Raw genomic sequence first — 21,469 nt, forward strand, 5'->3', positions numbered from 1 at the left:
GGCCAAATCGTTTGACTACGAATGTTCTAATAATCATTAATGTTTTGTTGGAGTGAGTTTTTCAAATTAGCATGTTAGAGAGATGGACCAAAACTCATTTAGTCAGATGAGTTGGGTGTTGTGTTACATATTTTACTTATTTGCTACATTTGAAATGAAAAATATGTGATATACAAGTCAATAAAGCTTATACTCCACAAAACTTATTTATGCATTTTAAAATAAATAAATTAAAGCAAGAGAATAAAAATATTTAAAACTCACCAAAATACATCATCCTTCCCCAACCCCAAGTGCACTCCCCTCAAATACAAACTCATCCAATGCATTCTTCCAAAAATGCTAATGAATCCACATGAGCCAAATGCAAACCATATGCTTTGCAATGTTCATGGTGTTAAAAGAGATTTTATATGGACTTGAATGTCATCCTTAGTATACTACCAGGTACTATACACAAATAAATATATTATACATATTAAGAATGAGCTCAGTAAAGTCAATGATTCTGATTTGCATAGTTGATAGCATAATTAGAGTATTGACATGTATGAAGAGGTTTATAGGTATGGCAAGTGTCAAATTCAACTAGACCGACCACAAACAAAACAAAGTATGACTGACAGTAGCAAGTTTTGAAGCATTACAACAGAATCAATCAAACACATGTGCATTCATCCAAAAACAAGACAAGGACTAAATGACCACCTCAACTACAAAGATTTGGGATGCAAACACCGCCGTCTGGATTCTGCTGTTCTTTCCATATTTTGCCTATGGCTATCTCTGATGCTTCTTGGCGTTCCTTCCCATGTAAGTTTTCTCCCATTGGCTCCCACTTCTAGGCTGTAACTGTAGTTGCGTGCATCTGCTTCGTCACCCATGAACCGAAGAAACGCCATGTAAACAGGTGCCATTCCCAGCTGAAATGCTTCAAAGTGAAGGCAGAAGTACTGTCCAAAACAATGGAATACCTGCAAAATGTAATAATTTTGAAAACTACCTACACTGACTGAGAATTAAAGAAACATATGAGTTAATATGGATGAGGCTTACCGTAAGCATCCAGGTGGCATTTTCAACTTCACGAGGGTTAGACTTGACGTAACGATGATTAAATGTACATCCGGTGTGCATATCTACTTTATGGTCATCTCTGAGATGAGTAAGAAGAAGAGGCACACTCTATTGTATTCAAATCCATCATATTCTATTCTTCTTTTTCTTGATCTCAAATATTCAATTTCAATAACCCAGATGTCAAATCTGAATATTATCAACAATCAATGGTCTTTGATTTGATTCGAAACAAACAGATCGATTGTGGGATTTTGATCAAACAAACAAACAGAAACAAAATGGCTTCTTTTCTTTTCTTGCTTCTTCTGTTTAACCCCCAATCGCTCTCTCTCTCTCTCTCTCTCTCTCTCTCTCTCTCGAGTTTGAGAGATGTCAGGATCGCCGTTGGATGTTTCTTTTAAAAGGTTGAGATTATTTTATTATTTAACAATTAGTTAGCATTCATTTAACTTAAAACATTACTGATATTATTATTATTATTAATCATACATACATCACTCGTGGGTCATATGGGACATGTGAAAATTAATCACACGGCTTGTATGAATAATGAGTCTTATACGCACACATTATTATATCGGGGGGTTATAACGTTTCTTTCGTTTTATAAGATAGTGTTTGTTATTTTGTTTAGATCATAACAGTTGTATGACCTGTTGGACTAATAAATAAATAACTGACGTCACGGTACACCATTGATAAGATCATACGGCTTGTATAATAATTCTTCATATGTCATATGAGTCGTATGATGACATTAGATATCATCCAAAACTAAAAGGATATATATTGATAAAGAAAAAGATATCTTTTGTAAATATCATCATTATATAAATATCTTCTGTCGTCTTATAAACATACAATATGTTGTTGAAACTTTTTAGCATGTTTGGTTAAATAGGTTTAATGTGTTTAAGTGTTTATATCAACTTGCTTAACCCATGTAATTAATTGATCTATGGGTCAACTCACTAAGAACTATAATATAAAATAATGAGTTACATTTATTAGACAAGTTTACATATATAGATTATAAAGGTGTCAGGTAACACGATTTTAAGTGTGTATACCTTTAGGTTGACTGACACACACACACACACACACACACACACACACACACATATATATATATATATATATATATATATATATATATATATATATATATATATATATATATATATATATATATATATAGGGTGAGCTCAAATCATCAATTCAGTCTATCAACCAACCAATGCCTTTACTCACTTGGTCTTGATTTTATATTTTTTTTTTAGTTTAGAAATATGTTATTGTCTTGTAAAGCGAAAAGCTACATATTCATACATGCTTGTCTTAAAATACATGTTACAATCAATAAAAAGGACAAGAAGATTAATCTAATGATATAAATATTTTTAAAAAGCAAAAAAAGGGAATGATGAGCAGGTTGAGAGGGTGCAGGGTAGGTTGGCACCATCAACCCTTGTCTAATACCTAAAAATTTAAGGGTCCATCTCCATCTCATCTACTCTCAATTATAATTTCACTTTTTCAAATGCAATTATATATGTGATCATCAAACATGTTACATAATATCCTTTAATACATAGCCAATGTATAAATTTCTTCTTAGCAATAATATTAAATCTTTCTTCTTTTATGTAGTCATCACTCTATAATTATTTATGTGATTCTCACATTAGAATTTATTCTATATTTTACAAGCTTACAAAACTATCTTTTTTCATGTGCATGTCCAACCAACTCACTATGATATGTTTTTTCTTGGTTCCATTGTAGGTAATTAGTTTGATGATCTATTTGGATTTTGTTATCATTTTTAAATTGAAGTATTTTAACATGTTACTATAAATTTTAATAACATAATCCAACTCGCATGTATTTGGTGTAATCCCTTTTTCTCTAAACAGACCAAATATAGTGTTTTATATGCAATAACCATTACAACATAATGACACGATACTTCATTAAACAGTGTCCATACTAATAATATTTTGTCGATACCAATGATTGGCCTATGTTTGTAGGAACCAAGTTGTTTATAGTTGATGGGTCAAACTTACATTATGTTGTGGTCAAATGCACCTTCACGATAGGGATAAGAGCGGTATTGTATCAAAAAAATATATATATAAAACAAGTAAAGGTTTAAACCGTATACTGTATACGGTTGTGAGTTTGGTATCAGAAGGTATTGTTACCACTGTAAATACCGAAACCGATACTGAAAACATAAAAATCATATACCTGTTACGATTGTTCTAGGTTATACCCGTTCGATACAAAATTCCTCATCCCATAGGATTTTACCTTTCTCTCCCCTCCCAACAGCCTCCTCATCTCATCAACCAGAATCTTTACAAATTCATTTCATCATCATTTCATCAGTTTATGCATTTAACCAATTTGGATGACACCGCATTAATTGCAAAATATCTGCTTCTTGAAAGTTTCAAAACTACCGGGACCACACCCGAACTTGGATGACCATTGACCAACACAGAGGCTGAATGAAGCTACTGTGCTAATCAAACGAACGAACCCACAGGAAACAATCCCTCGCCATTTTGACACATATCCTTATCCAACACCTTGATACCATTAGGCAAAAGCCCTTTCATACCGAGCTAATATACATTCTCGGCAATCACATATTTTGACCTGAAGAAACACGGATCCAATCCCGTGTTATGGGTCCCGGATCTAATGAGTCCACATGGTGAAATACGATAACTACTAACACAGTATGAGCACAACTTCCCAAAGTCCAATGACCGGAACCTGCAAAACAGACACCGTGAGTCTCGTTACAGGAAGGACAAGGTGGGGGGTCTTCCTGTAACCACCCTCCGGCGTGAGAATCAGTAACGTTCGTAGTGAAGGGAGTACTGAAGTAAAGTAGACTAAGTATAGTCAAAATACAAGTGAGTGAGTGTGGATGAATACCTCATGCAGGTTGACAAGGTATTTATAGCCGAAGGAGGTAGGAAGGTGATTGGGCCAGCTGTCCTCTTCTAGAAGATCTTAATAACTGCCTGGACGCGTGTCCTCTTATGATAGGTTGAGCTATACGTCCCATGTGCATGGGTATAACAACCTGGACACGCGTCACCTAATGATAGGACGAATTGCACCCTGGCCATGTGCACGGTTATAACAAACTGGCAAGGTGTCCTTCTTTCATTGATGGGCAAGTCACGTATTCCTCAAGTAACAATCGTGGACGTTCTTCTAGAGTGTAGTTAGTTGCTGACAGCTGTCCAGTTGGCATTGCCCTTCAGTCATATTGGCGGACCAATGTCTTGTCCTGCGGATGACTTCTAAGGGTGTGTAACACCCCGTAACCGCAGCGGAAACGTACACGGGATGCAACAGACACATCTGATATCAACAGCATTGTTTATAAAGAAAACGCCACTACATTAATTTAAACGTATTACATTGTTCTGAGTTTCATAACCATCTAAGCGTTATCACATAAGTGTTACCGATAGTACATTAACATATTTAATGCAAAATATAGATCTCTAGACTTCCACAAAATAGCACACAGCATCGAACACATATCACTCATTCCAATTTGAGTGTACCTAGAAAGCATGTAAAGAAAACCGGTCAACTACGAATAGTTGGTGAGTTTTACTAATTTAAATAAACCATAACAGATCATTATAATAATCATAAATAAGCGATGAAATTATGCTGAGCCCACAAGTGAGAACTCTGTTAATCCCAAAACATATCGATTAACCTCCGGGAACTCTGTTACCCCAGAATACTTCCAATAACCTCTGGGAACTCTGTTACCCCAGAAATACATTTAATAACCTCTGGGAACTCTGTTACCCCAGAAACACATTTAATAACCTCTGGGAACTCGGTTACCCCAGAACACATTTAATAACCTCTGGGAACTTGGTTACCCCAGAACACTGTTTCGGGCCTTACACTGTTAGCAACTCAGACAATTAACATCTTAATTCATTACCGTACGATTCCCGTACAATAAACATTATATAAATACGTTCATTTCCATGCGATCAGCATGTACTTAAACACTTTGATAAAAACATGCTTTCCGCCCCGGGAAAATATTTAAAACAGTTCAGTAAAAAGGGGCTCGTGAAAACTCACCTTCTTGTGAGCAAAGATGTACTACGGTGCACGGCTACTGGTACAGATCTGTAATACGATCCCCAAATCGTTACTACACAATTTCTATCAATATAACTTAAATTCGTGTTAACGGGTACGTCCGGGGACACTGTTAACCCAGTACCGTACACGATCCGGGGACCATGTTAACCCCGATACACTTCTCAGGACTTAGATTGTGATATCACTTAGAGTTCCTTAGTCAAAACTACCATTAGTTTGTTTTCTCGTTTTGCGTGCCTAGCACGGTTATCCGTCTTTATGTTTTCAAAAATGAGTTTGACCACATACGACCCGAAAATAGTTGTTATTGATATTTTCATTAAAGTGGTGAAATTAGAGCTCGGTTAGACACCCCGTTTGGCCGCGGGGCCCGTTTCCGCCTTAAATACACCGGAAACGGTTAAATCGGGTAAAATTACCCAAATCATCCGAATTATTTTCGGATGATTTATTTTTACTTGATTAACTTAGTTTCATAAAATCATTCATTTTTAAGGTTTTCAAACACCAGTCAGCTCGCTTAGGCGAACTTCGCCGGTTTACTCGTTTTAAGCTTTAAAAGTTTGTTTTTAAGTTCCATTTAGCACAAATAAATATCCGTTTAGTCTCGGACCTTGAAATTTTGTACAAACCATATTTTGACAGTAAGGAATTTTATAAAATTTTTCCAGAATTAATTTTCATATCTAAAATTTATTTAACCATTTTTAAACGTCATTTAAACACCAAATATGTCGAAAATACCAAACGACCTTCGAAAAATCCCAAATTTTTCTGGTATGACCCCTGTCACTCACATAGTTCCCTGTAATTTTTCCAGAATTAAAAACTCATTTTTCATGCCATTTTTACTAAAACCGAGCTAGAAATCCCTAGAGCTCGTTTTACCGAAAAGCCTACTTAGACTTCTCCAATTAACCTGAAATTTTGTGTGTGACTTTTATATGTTATAAAAAGCTTATCTTAAATTTTCCAGAACTTTTCATGATGTTTAGCTATTTTTCACCATTTTTGGCCAAAACCGAGCATTAAATTCACCAAATATTCATCCTTTATCCAAAAATTACCAAATATTCACAGATCTCATATTTTCATGTGTAGATCATCTCTGTGAAATTTCGTGACCCAACTCTAGGTCTATCACAATCTGTCCAAATTATCTAAATCATACGAAAACCGAACTATCTTGTGTTTTCTAGCGTTAGATCGCAAAGATCTTGGTTTCTAGCCTTTGCTAGCCACTAGATACAACACCTACAAGCACAATAACACCACACCAAGCAAGTTATACCCACAATCAAGCCATTTCTTTCATGGTTTCGATTAAAACATCAAAACAAAGATTTTGACCGTAAAAATTCGTTTTTGACTCTTTTAACTCCTTTCTTGGACCAAGATCCCTTGTATAACTTGTATACATCACTTGATCATGCTAGAATCGGTTTCATCTCGGGTTTTCACCCATTTTTCATTTGAAACCTCATTTTCTCAAGATTATAGAATCAAAACTAAGAATCAACCATTAAAACCAAGTTTTTACCTTATGATTCTTGTTAAAAATCAATGATTTGGATGAAGGTTGAAGTGTGTTGAGAGGGTTTTGGAGTTGGAGAGTTAGAAAAAAGAAAAATGAAATGTGTAAGTGTGTGCATAGGACCGATCGGTCCAAGTTAGGGTGTGGGGTGGGACCCACATCTTCATTCTTGGCCACAAACTTGGATTGTGTAATCCGGATAATGTTGTGGATAATCTGGTTCAGTTCGTTTTTCGGTTAAACACTTTATTCGGTTTAAAACGAGGCCAAAACGGTCGTTTTTCGGCTTAAAAATGAAATTTATATAAAACTGATTTAAAAACTTTAAAAACTTAAACCATGACATTTAATGACTTAACACATCGTATTGTCGGTAATTGTGCATCTTTTTCGGCTTGATCGATCGTCTCTTGCTTGGTTTGATGTTAAAGGTTTCGTTTATCGTACCGACGTACAAATAAATCGAAATCCTTTTTCTGTGCTATAATTCACTTATCCCGAAGCTTTAATACTTCGTAAACATCACTAAACATTATATATTTCGTCTACAATGTAATTCCCGATTCGTTCGGGTTTCAATAACCGTTCATCGATTAATCGTAATTCCGATACGACTAGTTGTACATTTGAGTATAATTCGTACTGAGAATCTTATATACTCGTATAATCACATTATAATTCATATATTCAATATTAAATAACACGTAAATAGTATATTCCGGCTAGGGTATACCTGAATTTGCCGGAATTGTTACATTCTCCCCCCGTTACAAAAATTTCGTCCTCGAAATTTTACGCATCAACTATTTCCTTTTGCGGAAATAGGTGGTGGTATTTCTTCCGAAATTCGTCCTTTCGTTCCCATGTATATTCTGGGCCTCGTTGCGAGTTCCATCTAACTTTGACCAACGAGATCTTATTGTGTCTAAGTTGTTTGATTTTCCCGTCTACTATTTCTATGGGCTCCTCAGCAATGTTGAGCTTATCATTTATTTGGACACCCTCTAAAGGTAACACCGATGTCTCCTCCAACAGACACCTTTTCAAGTTCGACACGTGAAACACGTTGTGAACTGCACTCAGTTCATCAGGCAGTTCTAATCGGTATGCTACAGGACCGATTTTTGCAATAATGTCGAATGGTCCAATGTATCTAGGGGCTAACTTCCCCGCCTTTCCAAATCTGACTACTCCTTTCCAAGGTGATACTTTCAAATACACTTTATCACCTTTCTCAAATGATAATGGTTTTTTACGGGTATCGGCATAACTCTTCTGCCGATCCCGTGCGGCCTTCAGATTGTTCTTAATTTCAAGGATTTTGTTGGTCGTTTCCTGGACCAGATCCGATCTAATAACCTGTGTGTCGCCCACTTCAGTCCAACAGAGTGGTGATCGGCATTTCCGACCATACAATGCTTCGTAAGGCGCTGCCTTTATACTGCTATGATAACTGTTATTATAGGAAAATTCAACGAGTGGGAGATGTTGATCCCAATTTCCTTTAAAATCCAGTACGCATGCACGAAGCAAATCCTCCAAGGTTTGGATGGTCCTTTCAGACTGACCATCGGTTTGAGGGTGGTAAGCTGTGCTTAGATCAATATGCGTTCCCAGCGCTTCTTGCACAGCTTGCCAAAGTTTGGAGGTGAAATGGCTATCCCGATCGGAGATGATCGAGATGGGTATACCATGACGAGACCCAACTTCATCTATATAAATCTGCGCAAGTCTCTCTGTGTTATAATTATTTCTAATCGGAATAAAGTGTGCCGATTTGGTTAATCGATCCACGACTACCCAAATTGCATCATGTCCTCGGGACGTCTTGGGGAGATGTGTCACAAAATCCATCGTGATCTGCTCCCATTTCCATTCAGGAATTTCCGGTTGTTGTAACATTCCCGAAGGTTTCTGGTGTTCCGCCTTAACCCTCGCACACGTCGTACACTTGCCGACGTATGTGGCTATATCCTTTTTCATACCCGGCCACCAGTAGAACTCCTTCACATCCTTGTACATCTTATCCGATCCCGGATGTATGGAATATTTTGATTTATGCGCTTCGTCCATGATTAATTCACGAAGGTCATGGAGGGTCGGGATCCAAATCCGATTTTTGAAATAGAGAATTTCGTCCACGCGCTGTTCGAAATTCTTCTCGTTACCGTAAAGTCCCTCTTTTTCCAATTGGTCCTCTTTCAACGCCTCGCGTTGAGCGACTCGAATCAAATCCGAAAGGTTCGACTGGACTATCATCCCCAACGCTCGCACTCGCAATGGTTTAACCCGATCCTTCCTACTCAAGGCATCGGCTACGACGTTAGCTTTGCCGGGGTGATAACGGATGTCACAGTCATAGTCGCTTAATAACTCGACCCATCTTCGTTGCCTCATATTCAGTTCTTTCTGATCAAATATGTGTTGCAAACTTTTATGATCGGTGAAGATGGTGCACTTTGTACCGTAGAGATAATGTCTCCAGATTTTAAGTGCAAAGATAACTGCTCCCAATTCTAAGTCATGAGTAGTGTAATTTTTCTCGTGTATTTTTAACTGTCGAGAAGCATAGGCTATAACCTTATTATTTTGCATCAACACGCATCCTAACCCTCTCCGGGATGCGTCACAATACACGACAAAACCGTCGTCTCCGTCGGGGAGACTTAAGATCGGCGCTTGGCACAATCTTTGTTTTAGCGTTTGAAACGCCGTTTCCTGCTCTTCACCCCATTCATACTTTCGATCTTTTTGGGTCAGGAGGGTTAAAGGTTGGGCGATGCTGGAAAAGTTCTCTATAAATCGGCGATAATATCCAGCTAAGCCTAAGAATTGGCGGATTTCCTTTGGCGATTTAGGCGCTTGCCAATTCTTAACTGCTTCAACCTTACTTGGATCAACGTGTATTCCTTGATGGTTTATAACGTGACCAAGGAATTGCACTTCTTGTAATCAGAAGTTACACTTGGAGAATTTTGCATACAACTTTTCCTGATTTAGAAGCTCTAAAATTAATCCTAAGTGTTATTCGTGCTCTTCTTTACTCTTCGAGTATATCAAAATATCGTCAATAAACACGATGACGAATTTATCGAGGTAGGGTTTACAGACTCGATTCATGAGATCCATGAACACGGCCGGCGCGTTAGTTAGTCCGAAAGGCATAACTAAGAACTCGTAATGGCCGTAGCGAGTCCGGAATGCGGTTTTTGGGATATCCTCCTCCTGAATTCTAACCTGATGGTATCCCGATCTAAGATCAATTTTTGAGAAATAGCTCGCACCTTGCAGTTGGTCGAACAGGTCATCAATTCGGGGAAGAGGATACCTATTTTTGATTGTCAACTTGTTCAGCTCCCTGTAATCAATGCACATTCTAAGGCTTCCGTCCTTCTTTTTCACGAATAGTACCGGTGCACCCCACGTGGAATAACTAGGACGTATAAATCCTTTATCCAACAATTCTTGCAACTGGTTGGATAACTCTTGCATCTCGGATGGTGCAAGTCGGTAGGGCGCCTTAGCAACAGGGCCAGCTTGAGGTAATAAGTCGATTCTGAATTCGACCTGTCGGGTTGGCGGTAATCCAGGAAGTTCCTCTGGGAAAACTTGTGAAAATTCGCGTACCACGGGAATATCGTCCACCCGTTTTTCCTCAGAATCAGTGGCCGTCAGGCTCGCTAGATACGCCACACATCCCTGACGTATATATTTTAACACCCTGAGGTGGGATATAACTGGTATCATGGTGCCGGATTTTTCTCCTTGTACTAATACCTCCTCGTCATCCGACACCCGGATCTTGACGATTTTCTTTTCACAGTTTATTTCTACTTTGTTACGTGCTAACCAATCCATTCCCACTATCACGTCAAAACTACCCAATTCTACCGGTAACAAGTCAATCGGAAAGGATTGTTCGTTCAGAATAAAAGGGCAATTCCGAACTATCTGATTAACTATCATGGTTTTACCGTTAGCGACTTCTACGGTGTAAGGTTCTATGGTTTCACCAATTGGAAGGTTTGCTATCGACAGGAATCTAACGGAGACAAAACTTCTATCGGCGCCTGTATCAAATAATACAGAAGCGTAATGATCAGAGACGAGGAATGTACCTGTCACTACGCTGGGGTCCTGGCGTGCCTCGTTCGCCCCCATCACGAATGCTCGGCCTCGCGCCGGATTGGACGACGATGCCTGACCCGAGGGTTGCCTCCCGTTTCCTCCCTGGTTCAGTTTCGGACAGTGTCTTTTGAAGTGATCCGTGCTGCCGCATTCATAGCAAGCACGGCTGGTGGTCACCATTTGGTTTCCTTGCGGGTTCTGCTGTCGGGCTGGTTGAGTCTTAAATGGCTGCGCACGGATAGGTTGTGGTTGTCGGTTCAGGTTGTTCAGATTTGTCTTACAATTTGGTGCGTAGTGTCCAATCCTGCCACACCGGTGGCACACCACCTCTTTGCACACGCCACCATGGTGGTAACCACATTTCCCACACTTAGGAAACGTTCCCTTCTGCGGTTCTTGCCTTCCGCCCGAACTAGTCATGGCGTAGTTCTGGGCAGTGGGTCTAGCACGTTTACCTTGCTGCTTTTCCTGGGTCCTATGGTCATGTGAACTCCGCTTCCCCCCAGCGGACTCTCCTGCCACCTTCAGTGACCCGCTTCTTACGAAATCATACGTGATGATACCAGCTTGCGTCACCGCACCCTCATACGTCTGGTGTCCCCCAGAATTGACTATACTCCTTACAACTGGAGTTAGCCCCCAAATATAACGCTCCACCCTCTTCGACTCTGGGGTGACCAACCATGGTACCAAACGCGACAACTCATTAAACCGGTTCGTATAACCCAAATGGTCTGCCCCCTGCATCTCCAGGTTCCACAATTCATTTTCTAATTTTTGCAACTCGTTTTTCGGGCAGAAATGTTCCAGTACAAGAGCCTTGAGCTCCGTCCAGGTCATGCGGTTTGTCGCCGCCTGGCCCCGGGTCTGCACTATCGTGTTCCACCATGTCAAGGCATGGTCCGTGAATGTGCAGGCAGCATACTTAACAACACAATCCTCGGGGCAGTTGCTGATATTCACCACGGATTCTATTTTCTCGATCCATTTAACTAATCCATTTGGTCCTTCAGACCCGCTAAACTCTAGAGGTTTGCACAACATAAAGTCCTTGATCGAACATCCCCTGGATGCACGAATCGGTTCAGTACGGTTCGTCTCTACCGTAGGTATAGGGCCATTACTGTCTGTAACGACCACCCTAGGCGGTGCGTCATTACTCGGAATCGTGTTATCATTCTGCGGAGGATCAGTATTTCGTTCCCCGTCATTATTGGTGGTCGTTTGATTGCTTGGAGGGGTTGGATTGGTCGCATTGTTAATACTGGCGGCGATGCGCGATACTATATCCGGTATCGCCGCCTCTAACTGTTGAGCAATCAAACGACTCACGTCCACTTCCGACAATTGGGCTGAACGTTTTGGTGCCATTCTACACAACATCAAGAAAATATATATAATCAATACAAGTTCCAATCATAAAACACAACAAACATTCCATTCATTAATAAACGTTAGTACATATTACACAAACATCCGTTCATATTACTTTCCTGTCACTATTACATTAGTTAAGTTTTCATACGTAGGGCCTATGTCGGCATCATCTCGACATAACCCGCAACGGGTCAGTGCTTGAATGATACCCAAAAGTATCTATACTGATATGCCCCAGAAGAGACCCTCCTAAGGGCCAGTGGTTGTATTATAACTACCCAAGATTCACTCTATGTTAGCATCACCACTAACTGCTTACACAGAGTATCAAAAAGCGGTCCCTGACTACCACCACCCTAACATGATCTAAACACGGTGGTATACCAACCACACCAACACCGCCGCCATCCCCACAATCACTGCCATTAAACCCCGGATCCGTGTTTCCATCCGGTCAATCAACCCCAGGGAGTAGGCGTCCTCCCTCCTCAGCTGCGCGATCGCATGCTGGCTGTCCAGTATGCAATCCACCAAGAGGTTCCTCCTCTGAATACCCACCGTCAAGGCGGTGGTGTGCTCATTCATCCGCTCGGTGAGCACCCGGAGCCACGCCGCCTCGGTGGAGGGACGCTCATCCCTCACTGGCCTGGGGGTACCCCACACAGGTGGCGGCACAGGCCCGGGCTGGGGGCGGGAGGACTCGCCTCTGTGGTAAGTGGATCTGGGTGGGGTAGAGGTAGGTGAAACATACGGGACACTGATCCGCGCCGTGAGGCGGGGACCGGGTCTGGGAGGGGTGAGGGTGACCTGAGGTGCGGGTGGGGTGGGAGACCTGGTAACCCTAGCAGGGGAGGACAAGCTAGCACTCCTAAGGCTAGTCTCAGAAGGCTCGGTGCTGGAAGCTAAGCGTACACTCCTAGAGTCCCCGGAACTGGCCTCCTCCGGGTCCTCCTCTACAGATAAACTTCGTGATCTTGACATGTTTACCTGTACACAAGTTAACAAACATATAGTTCTTTCCATAGTGTAAATCATAATCAAATTAATATACACTTACTTATACAACTTGACCACATAACAATATTATCACATATTTGCACGTATGTTGCAAATTTTACCTATTAAAGTCCCCCGTGACTTTCCCTGAATTCCCTCGTGCAGACAAGTCTGTTATTATGTTCCGGACCATAATAACCCACTTGTCCATCCAAGTTCATCCCGATCTCGTCACAATAAATTATTAGTTGATATTCAGATCCTATAATACTTGAGCTACTGGTTATATTTTAGGTATCTTTTAAAGACATCCTAATTCTTTATAACCAATGGCTCTGATACCAAGTTCTGTAACACCCCGTAACCGCAGCGGAAACGTACACGGGATGCAACAGACACATCTGATATCAACAGCATTGTTTATAAAGAAAACACCACTACATTAATTTAAACGTATTACATTGTTCTGAGTTTCATAACCATCTAAGCGTTATCACATAAGTGTTACCGATAGTACATTAACATATTTAATGCAAAATATAGATCTCTAGACTTCCACAAAATAGCACACAGCATCGAACACATATCACTCATTCCAATTTGAGTGTACCTAGAAAGCATGTAAAGAAAACGGGTCAACTACGAATAGTTAGTGAGTTTCACTAATTTAAATAAACCATAACAGATCATTATAATAATCATAAATAAGCGATGAAATTATGCTGAGCCCACAAGTGAGAACTCTGTTAATCCCAAAACATATCGATTAACCTCCGGGAACTCTGTTACCCCAGAATACTTCCAATAACCTCTGGGAACTCTGTTACCCCGGAAACACATTTAATAACCTCTGGGAACTCTGTTACCCCAGAAACACATTTAATAACCTCTGGGAACTCGGTTACCCCAGAACACATTTAATAACCTCTGGGAACTCGGTTACCCCAGAACACTGTTTCGGGCCTTACACTGTTAGCAACTCAGACAATTAACATCTTAATTCATTACCGTACGATTCCCGTACAATAAACATTATATAAATACGTTCATTTCCATGCGATCAGCATGTACTTAAACACTTTGATAAAAACATGCTTTCCGCCCCGGGAAAATATTTAAAACAGTTCAGTAAAAAGGGGCTCGTGAAAACTCACCTTCTTGTGAGCAAAGATGTACTACGGTGCACGGCTACTGGTACAGATCTGTAATACGATCCCCAAATCGTTACTACACAATTTCTATCAATATAACTTAAATTCGTGTTAACGGGTAAGTCCGGGGACACTGTTAACCCAGTACCGTACACGATCCGGGGACCATGTTAACCCCGATACACTTCTCAGGACTTAGATTGTGATATCACTTAGAGTTCCTTAGTCAAAACTACCATTAGTTTGTTTTCTCGTTTTGCGTGCCTAGCACGGTTATCCGTCTTTATGTTTTCAAAAATGAGTTTGACCACACACGACCCGAAAATAGTTGTTATTGATATTTTCATTAAAGTGGTGAAATTAGAGCTCGGTTAGACACCCCGTTTGGCCGCGGGGCCCGTTTCCGCCTTTAATACACCGGAAACGGTTAAATCGGGTAAAATTACCCAAATCATCCGAATTATTTTCGGATGATTTATTTTTACTTGATTAACTTAGTTTCATAAAATCATCCATTTTTAAGGTTTTCAAACACCAGTCAGCTCGCTTAGGTGAACTTCGCCGGTTTACTCGTTTTAAGCTTTAAAAGTTTGTTTTTAAGTTCCATTTAGCACAAATAAATATCCGTTTAGTCTCAGACCTTGAAATTTTGTACAAACCATATTTTGACAGTAAGGAATTTTATAAAATTTTTCCAGAATTAATTTTCATATCTAAAATTTATTTAACCATTTTTAAACGTCATTTAAACACCAAATATGTCGAAAATACCAAACGACCTTCGAAAAATCCCAAATTTTTCTGGGATGACCCCTGTCACTCACATAGTTCCCTGTAATTTTTCCAGAATTAAAAACTCATTTTTCATGCCATTTTTACCAAAACCGAGCTAGAAATCCCTAGAGCTCGTTTTACCGAAAAGCCTACTTAGACTTCTCCAATTAACCTAAAATTTTGTGTGTGACTTTTATATGTTATAAAAAGCTTATCTTAAATTTTCCAGAACTTTTCATGATGTTTAGCTATTTTTCACCATTTTTGGCCAAAACCGAGCATTAAATTCACCAAATATTCATCCTTTATCCAAAAATTACCAAATATTCACAGATCTCATATTTTCATGTGTAGATCATCTCTGTGAAATTTCGTGACCCAACTCTAGGTCTATCACAATCTGTCCAAATTATCTAAATCATACGAAAACCGAACTACCTTGTGTTTTCTAGCGTTAGATCGCAAAGATCTTGGTTTCTAGCCTTTGCTAGCCACTAGATACAACACCTACAAGCACAATAACACCACACCAAGCAAGTTATACCCACAATCAAGCCATTTCTTTCATGGTTTCGATTAAAACATCAAAACAAAGATTTTGACCGTAAAAATTCGTTTTTGACTCTTTTAACTCCTTTCTTGGACCAAGATCCCTTGTATAACTTGTATACATCACTTGATCATGCTAGAATCGGTTTCATCTCGGGTTTTCACCCATTTTTCATTTGAAACCTCATTTTATCAAGATTATAGAATCAAAACTAAGAATCAACCATTAAAACCATGTTTTTACCTTATGATTCTGGTTAAAAATCAATGATTTGGATGAAGGTTGAAGTGTGTTGAGAGGGTTTTGGAGTTGGAGAGTTAGAAAAAAGAAAAATGAAATGTGTAAGTGTGTGCATAGGACCGATCGGTCCAAGTTAGGGTGTGGGGTGGGACCCACATCTTCATTCTTGGCCACAAACTTGGATTGTGTAATCCGGATAATGTTGTGGATAATCTGGTTCAGTTCGTTTTTCGGTTAAACACTTAATTCGGTTTAAAACGAGGCCAAAACGGTCGTTTTTTCGGCTTAAAAATGAAATTTATATAAAACTGATTTAAAAACTTTAAAAACTTAAACCATGACATTTAATGACTTAACACATCGTATTGTCGGTAATTGTGCATCTTTTTCGGCTTGATCGATCGTCTCTTGCTTGGTTTGATGTTAAAGGTTTCGTTTATCGTACCGACGTACAAATAAATCGAAATCCTTTTTCTGTGCTATAATTCACTTATCCCGAAGCTTTAATACTTCGTAAACATCACTAAACATTATATATTTCATCTACAATGTAATTCCCGATTCGTTCGGGTTTCAATAACCGTTCATCGATTAATCGTAATTCCGATACGACTAGTTGTACATTTGAGTATAATTCGTACTGAGAATCTTATATACTCGTATAATCACATTATAATTCATATATTCAATATTAAATAACACGTAAATAGTATATTCCGGCTAGGGTATACCTGAATTTGCCGGAATTGTTACAGGGTGCCAGGATGCTTCCGCGCGTGGTATGAGGACGTTCTTCCTCTTCCGTGATATGCGGGTGATCCATATGTCCCGCGGATGATATGCGAGAGGCTCCTCTATGACCCGCGGGTGGTACTTAAGGGTATTTGGGTCTTTTTGGTACCCTACCTCTACAAGTCCCCCAGTCCAGTGTTTCTTCCGTGTGAAGTCTTTATGCGGATGAAATTCTGGACTTAATGTTTTTTGGGGTTTTTTGAATTTTGAAGTTAGGTAGAAAATATCTTCTGTTGGTATAGATAATCATGAAAACATGACAAGTTGGCCACTCGCAGGCGCGTGAACCGGTGATGGAACGTTTTTGACGGCCGTCACTGTACCCGACTGTGCAACTTTTTAATTTCCTGCGTGACGTGGCGGTTGATGATTAGGCGATGACTTTCTCTCTCCAGTGTTCATATCCCATCGCATTAATTGCGATGGGTATAAATATGGAGAGAAATTTTCTTATTAAAGGTTTATCGCCTTTATTTGTTGATTATCTCATTTACTTTCTCTCTGATAAATCACTAAACTTTCTCATATTTTCTTACCAAATCATTCGATAATGTCGAATGTTCAAACTGAAATTGACGAGATAGAAGTTTCATGGAACTATTCAGAATATGAGAAATTGCTAGAGACGTATGGTATTTCACCAGAGTGGGAGCCGGAGTTTCCTTCTCCCGGTTCCATAGCCAGTTTACCACCGCCCGGTAAAATGGCCGTTTATTCGGATTATTTCGTTTATGGGAATTTCCGTTTTCCTATAACGAAATTTTTCATGAAGGTGCTAACTGCCTATGGGATTCATCTCTCCCAGCTGCACCCGCGTGCTGTCATGCGAATTCATCACTACGAATTTGTATGTATAGCACGTGATCTAGTGTCACACGTTGACCGATTTTCGGTCTTTTACCGTTTTTCCAACCGTGACGGTTGGTTTACATGCCAAGGCTTCTCCGATAGAAGTCTTGGTTATGAAGTTGAAAAGGGGTCCGCCGACTAGCGTAATAAGTTTTTCTGGACCTCCGAGGACGTGGTACCTGTTACTATGGTCCATCGCCCAGTTAACAGTGCTCCTCCAGATATTATCACGGCTGCCAATGAAGGGCGCGATTGGTTCCGTACTTTAATGGTGGAACCAACACCGATGCGGGCGCTACCTGAGGAAGCCCTGGTGTAGGCAGGTATGAGCCGCTTGTGGCCGTCGGAATTTATGGAGCCCATCTTTGTTGATCTAAACGAACGTAAATTACCTTTATTGCCTTTCCTTTACCTTAGACCTTTTTATGACTTATCTTCTATCTTTTCAGGCCGGAGTTCTATGATTAACGCTCTGTTCGAGGATAGGGGTTGCGTCCGCAAGAGCATTCGTGATGCAGGGGACTTACTCATCCTTGAGAAAACCAAATCCCGATTCCTTTTTCCCAAGAAGGTGCGTGATGAACCCGTTGTTTCGGACGCGACCTTTGAAACAGGTGCGTATGTTCTAAACCCTCATCTGCTTAATGCTTGTACTTTTGATGGGACAATCGCCATTTTATCGAGTGATGATGATGGCGATGCCTCTGATTTTTCCGCCTCTCAAGAGGAGGGTGATTCTGATGACGATGCCCCTGAGTCTTCTTCTGTCTCCCATTTATTGGCAGAATTGGAGAAGAAAAAAGCTTTCATTATCTTTGCTACGACATGCGCGGGCCAGCGTGAAGACCACATATGCCTTCATGAACTTCTCTAATTAGATAATTCGCGTCCTCGGCGTCCACACAACGAAGTAGTGGTCCGAGGAAGGAACGTCGGTATCGAACACCATCGTGTAACTGATAGTTCAAGGCTTTGTGTTTAATCTTCCGAGCCGCGGCTTTTCCTTCTGGGAGAGCTCCGGATGACAAGTATGCTGTAATGGGTGTCATCCAGGACTCTACTCCTGTTTGGATCACTAAAACTTGATTTTGCGGGACAAACGGGCGGTCCAATATTTCGATGCGGATATCTTTAGCAAAATGTTCGAAGTTTGTTGAAGCCAATTTGCTAAGAGCATCTGCTGATTTGTTCTCGCTTCTTTTTATGTGAATGACCTTGCACGAGGAGAACTGAAGCATCAAATCTTTCGCCTGTGACACATATGAAGCCATGGTGTCATTCTTTGCTTCATATGTGCCGTTAATCTGCCCCGCAATTAACATGGAATCCACACGAGCTTCCAAATGTTTAACCCCAAGCTTTTTGGCTATCCGTAAGCCTGCCAAAAAAGCTTCATATGCTGCCTCGTTGTTAGTAATCTTGAAGTCGTGGCATATGTGAACTCATGGCCTTCGGGATTGACTAGCCTGAGGCCTGCGCCACATCTCTCACTGCTTGAAGCCCCGTCCGTGAACAAAGACCAAATATGTCCTTGTTCCGGAGGTGCTTGAGGTTGTAGCTCGATCCAACATTCTTTCTCTTTGTGTTGCGGGACTTCAGTGAAGAAGTCCGCCAACACCTGCCCTTTGATTGTTGGCCTAGGTTTATACTCTATCGCGTGTTCACCTAGTTCAATGGCCCATTTGGCCAATCGCCCAGACAATTCCGGCTTGCTGAGGACGTTTTTGAGCTTGTATCCGGTTAAAACGTTGATGGGATGCCCCTGAAAGTATCTGCGGAGGCGTCTGCTGCATAGACCAATGCCAAGACTAGTTTCTCTAGCATGGAATATCTGGTCTTCGGGTCTAACAGTGTTATGCTGACATAATAGATCGGTGTTTGAACGTTTTTCCTATCCGTCAGAAGGACAGCCCCGATAGCTATGTCTGATGCTGACAAATACATTGTTAAAGGTTCCCCCGCATAAGGTGCTGTCAACGTAAAACATTTCTTGACCTCCAAGAAAGCTTATTCCGCCTCCGCGGTCCATCTGAATTGTGCTTTCTTGAGGCAGATTCTCAGTGTTGTTACAAAAGGATACGACTTGGCTGCATGATTAGCCATGAAACGATTCAATGCAACCAATCGACCATTGAGTGTCTGAACTTCCTTGAGGGAGGAAGGAGAAGGCATGCGGGCTACAGCTTGGACTTTATCCGGATTAGCTTTGAAGCACGCACCCGTGACAATTACTCCGAGGAATTTTCCTTCCTTCATCCCAAACGAACATTTAGCTGGATTCAGCTTCATGTTTATGCTTCTCAAGGTTTCGAATGTCTCTTCGATATCTCTCAACATCTGGTCTTCCTCAACACTTTTGATCACAAGATCGTCCATATACACTTCCAGATTTCGACCAATTTGTCCTTTAAACGCTATATCCATCAACCGTTGGTATGTGGCACCCGCATTCTTCAATCCGAAGGGCATCATTTTGTAGCAAAAAAGTGCCTTGATCGGTGCGAAACGATGTTTTGTCTTCATCGCCCGCAGCCATGCGGATCTGATGATAGCCTTTGTAGGCATCCAGGAAACATTTGAATTTGAATGGTGCCACAGCATCAACTTTGAGATCTATCTCGGGCAAAGGATAACAATCCTTGGGACACGCCTTGTTAAGATCCTTGGAAATCTATGCACATCCACCACGTCCCGTTTCTTTTGGGAACTATAGCCGGATTGGCGACCCAGGTTTGATACTGAATTGGTCGGATAATTCCAGCCTGTAAGAGATCCTGAACTTGCTCATACATTGCGTTTGTTTGTTCCGGACCCATCTTACGCTCTTTTTGAACGATCGGTGTAAACATAGGGTTTACCCTCAGTTTGTGTTCCGCAATACTCTGCGGGACACCAGACATGTCCGCGGGCTGCCATGCGAAGACATCAATATTTTTTAACAACGGTTGCTTCAGAAAAGTCCTTACTATCTCGGAGATAGCAGGTCCAATTGTTACAGTTTGATCAAGAAACTTCTTGTTCAAAACCCACTTTTTAGGCTCAATTCGTTGAGCCTGTTTTGGAATCTTGCTGGGTTTTGAACTCTCAGTTGCAAAGCAGTGTTGATTGACATGAATTATTGCCACGCCGGTGGGTGTTGGAACTCCTACTGCGCCGTGAGCAGTTGACGGATGAGCATTGAAGTCACCAATGGCTTCTCGTCCGAGGATGATGTCATGTTTCGATGTTGCCGGCAGAACTAAAAATTCAACCTCCTCGGTCCTTGAGCGAACTCCATTGCTCAAGGTAATCGGGAAAGAAATCACCCCACGCGGATGCATTCCCCTCCGAATCCTGATACTGGAGTATGAATAGGTTTCAACCTTTCTTTATCTTCATCATCCAATTGCTCAAAGCATTGTTCGTACATGATGTCCGATGTACTTCCAGTGTCAAAGAAAACATATTGGGAACGATAATGGCCAAAAACAGCAGTGATAATTAAGGGGGTTTTTGTTACTGGGACCACCTTTGACTCGTGGAAAAATCATTGGTTCGTTTTTCCATTCTTCCTCATCACATTCTCCTCTATTTCCTCCCGTCTTTCGTCCGCCTTGGATCATATGAACGTTCAAGACCTTGACTTGTTTTTTTTTGATGGGCCCTGGTTGTCCCGCATAGGAGCCTTACCAGTCCCCGGCTTTCCATCTTTCACTAGGTGTCCTAGCTTACCGGACTTCACGGTCGCTTCGATTTCGCTTCTTAAAGCATTGCACTCGTTTGTATTATGGCCGATGTCATTATGGAACGAACAATGTTTTTTATTGTCAAGGAACGATCTCCTTGTGAGCGGTT

The 21,469-nt window shown here is 40.7% G+C and overlaps 1 protein-coding gene across 1 annotated transcript; it reads right to left on the reverse strand.

The window, feature by feature from the left end:
* Positions 1–20,289: 20,289 nt before the first annotated feature.
* LOC143546408 (uncharacterized) lies at positions 20,290–20,955 on the reverse strand. The gene has a single exon (XM_077038084.1). The coding sequence runs from the start codon at positions 20,953–20,955 to the stop codon at positions 20,290–20,292; it is 666 nt and encodes a 221-aa protein (XP_076894199.1).
* Positions 20,956–21,469: the final 514 nt, after the last annotated feature.

Source organism: Bidens hawaiensis, unplaced genomic scaffold, assembly GCF_021521415.1.
Source record: "Bidens hawaiensis isolate Kalapana, Puna unplaced genomic scaffold, B.hawaiensis_p1.1 tig00014336_1, whole genome shotgun sequence".
NCBI classification, from domain to species: Eukaryota; Viridiplantae; Streptophyta; class Magnoliopsida; order Asterales; family Asteraceae; genus Bidens; species Bidens hawaiensis.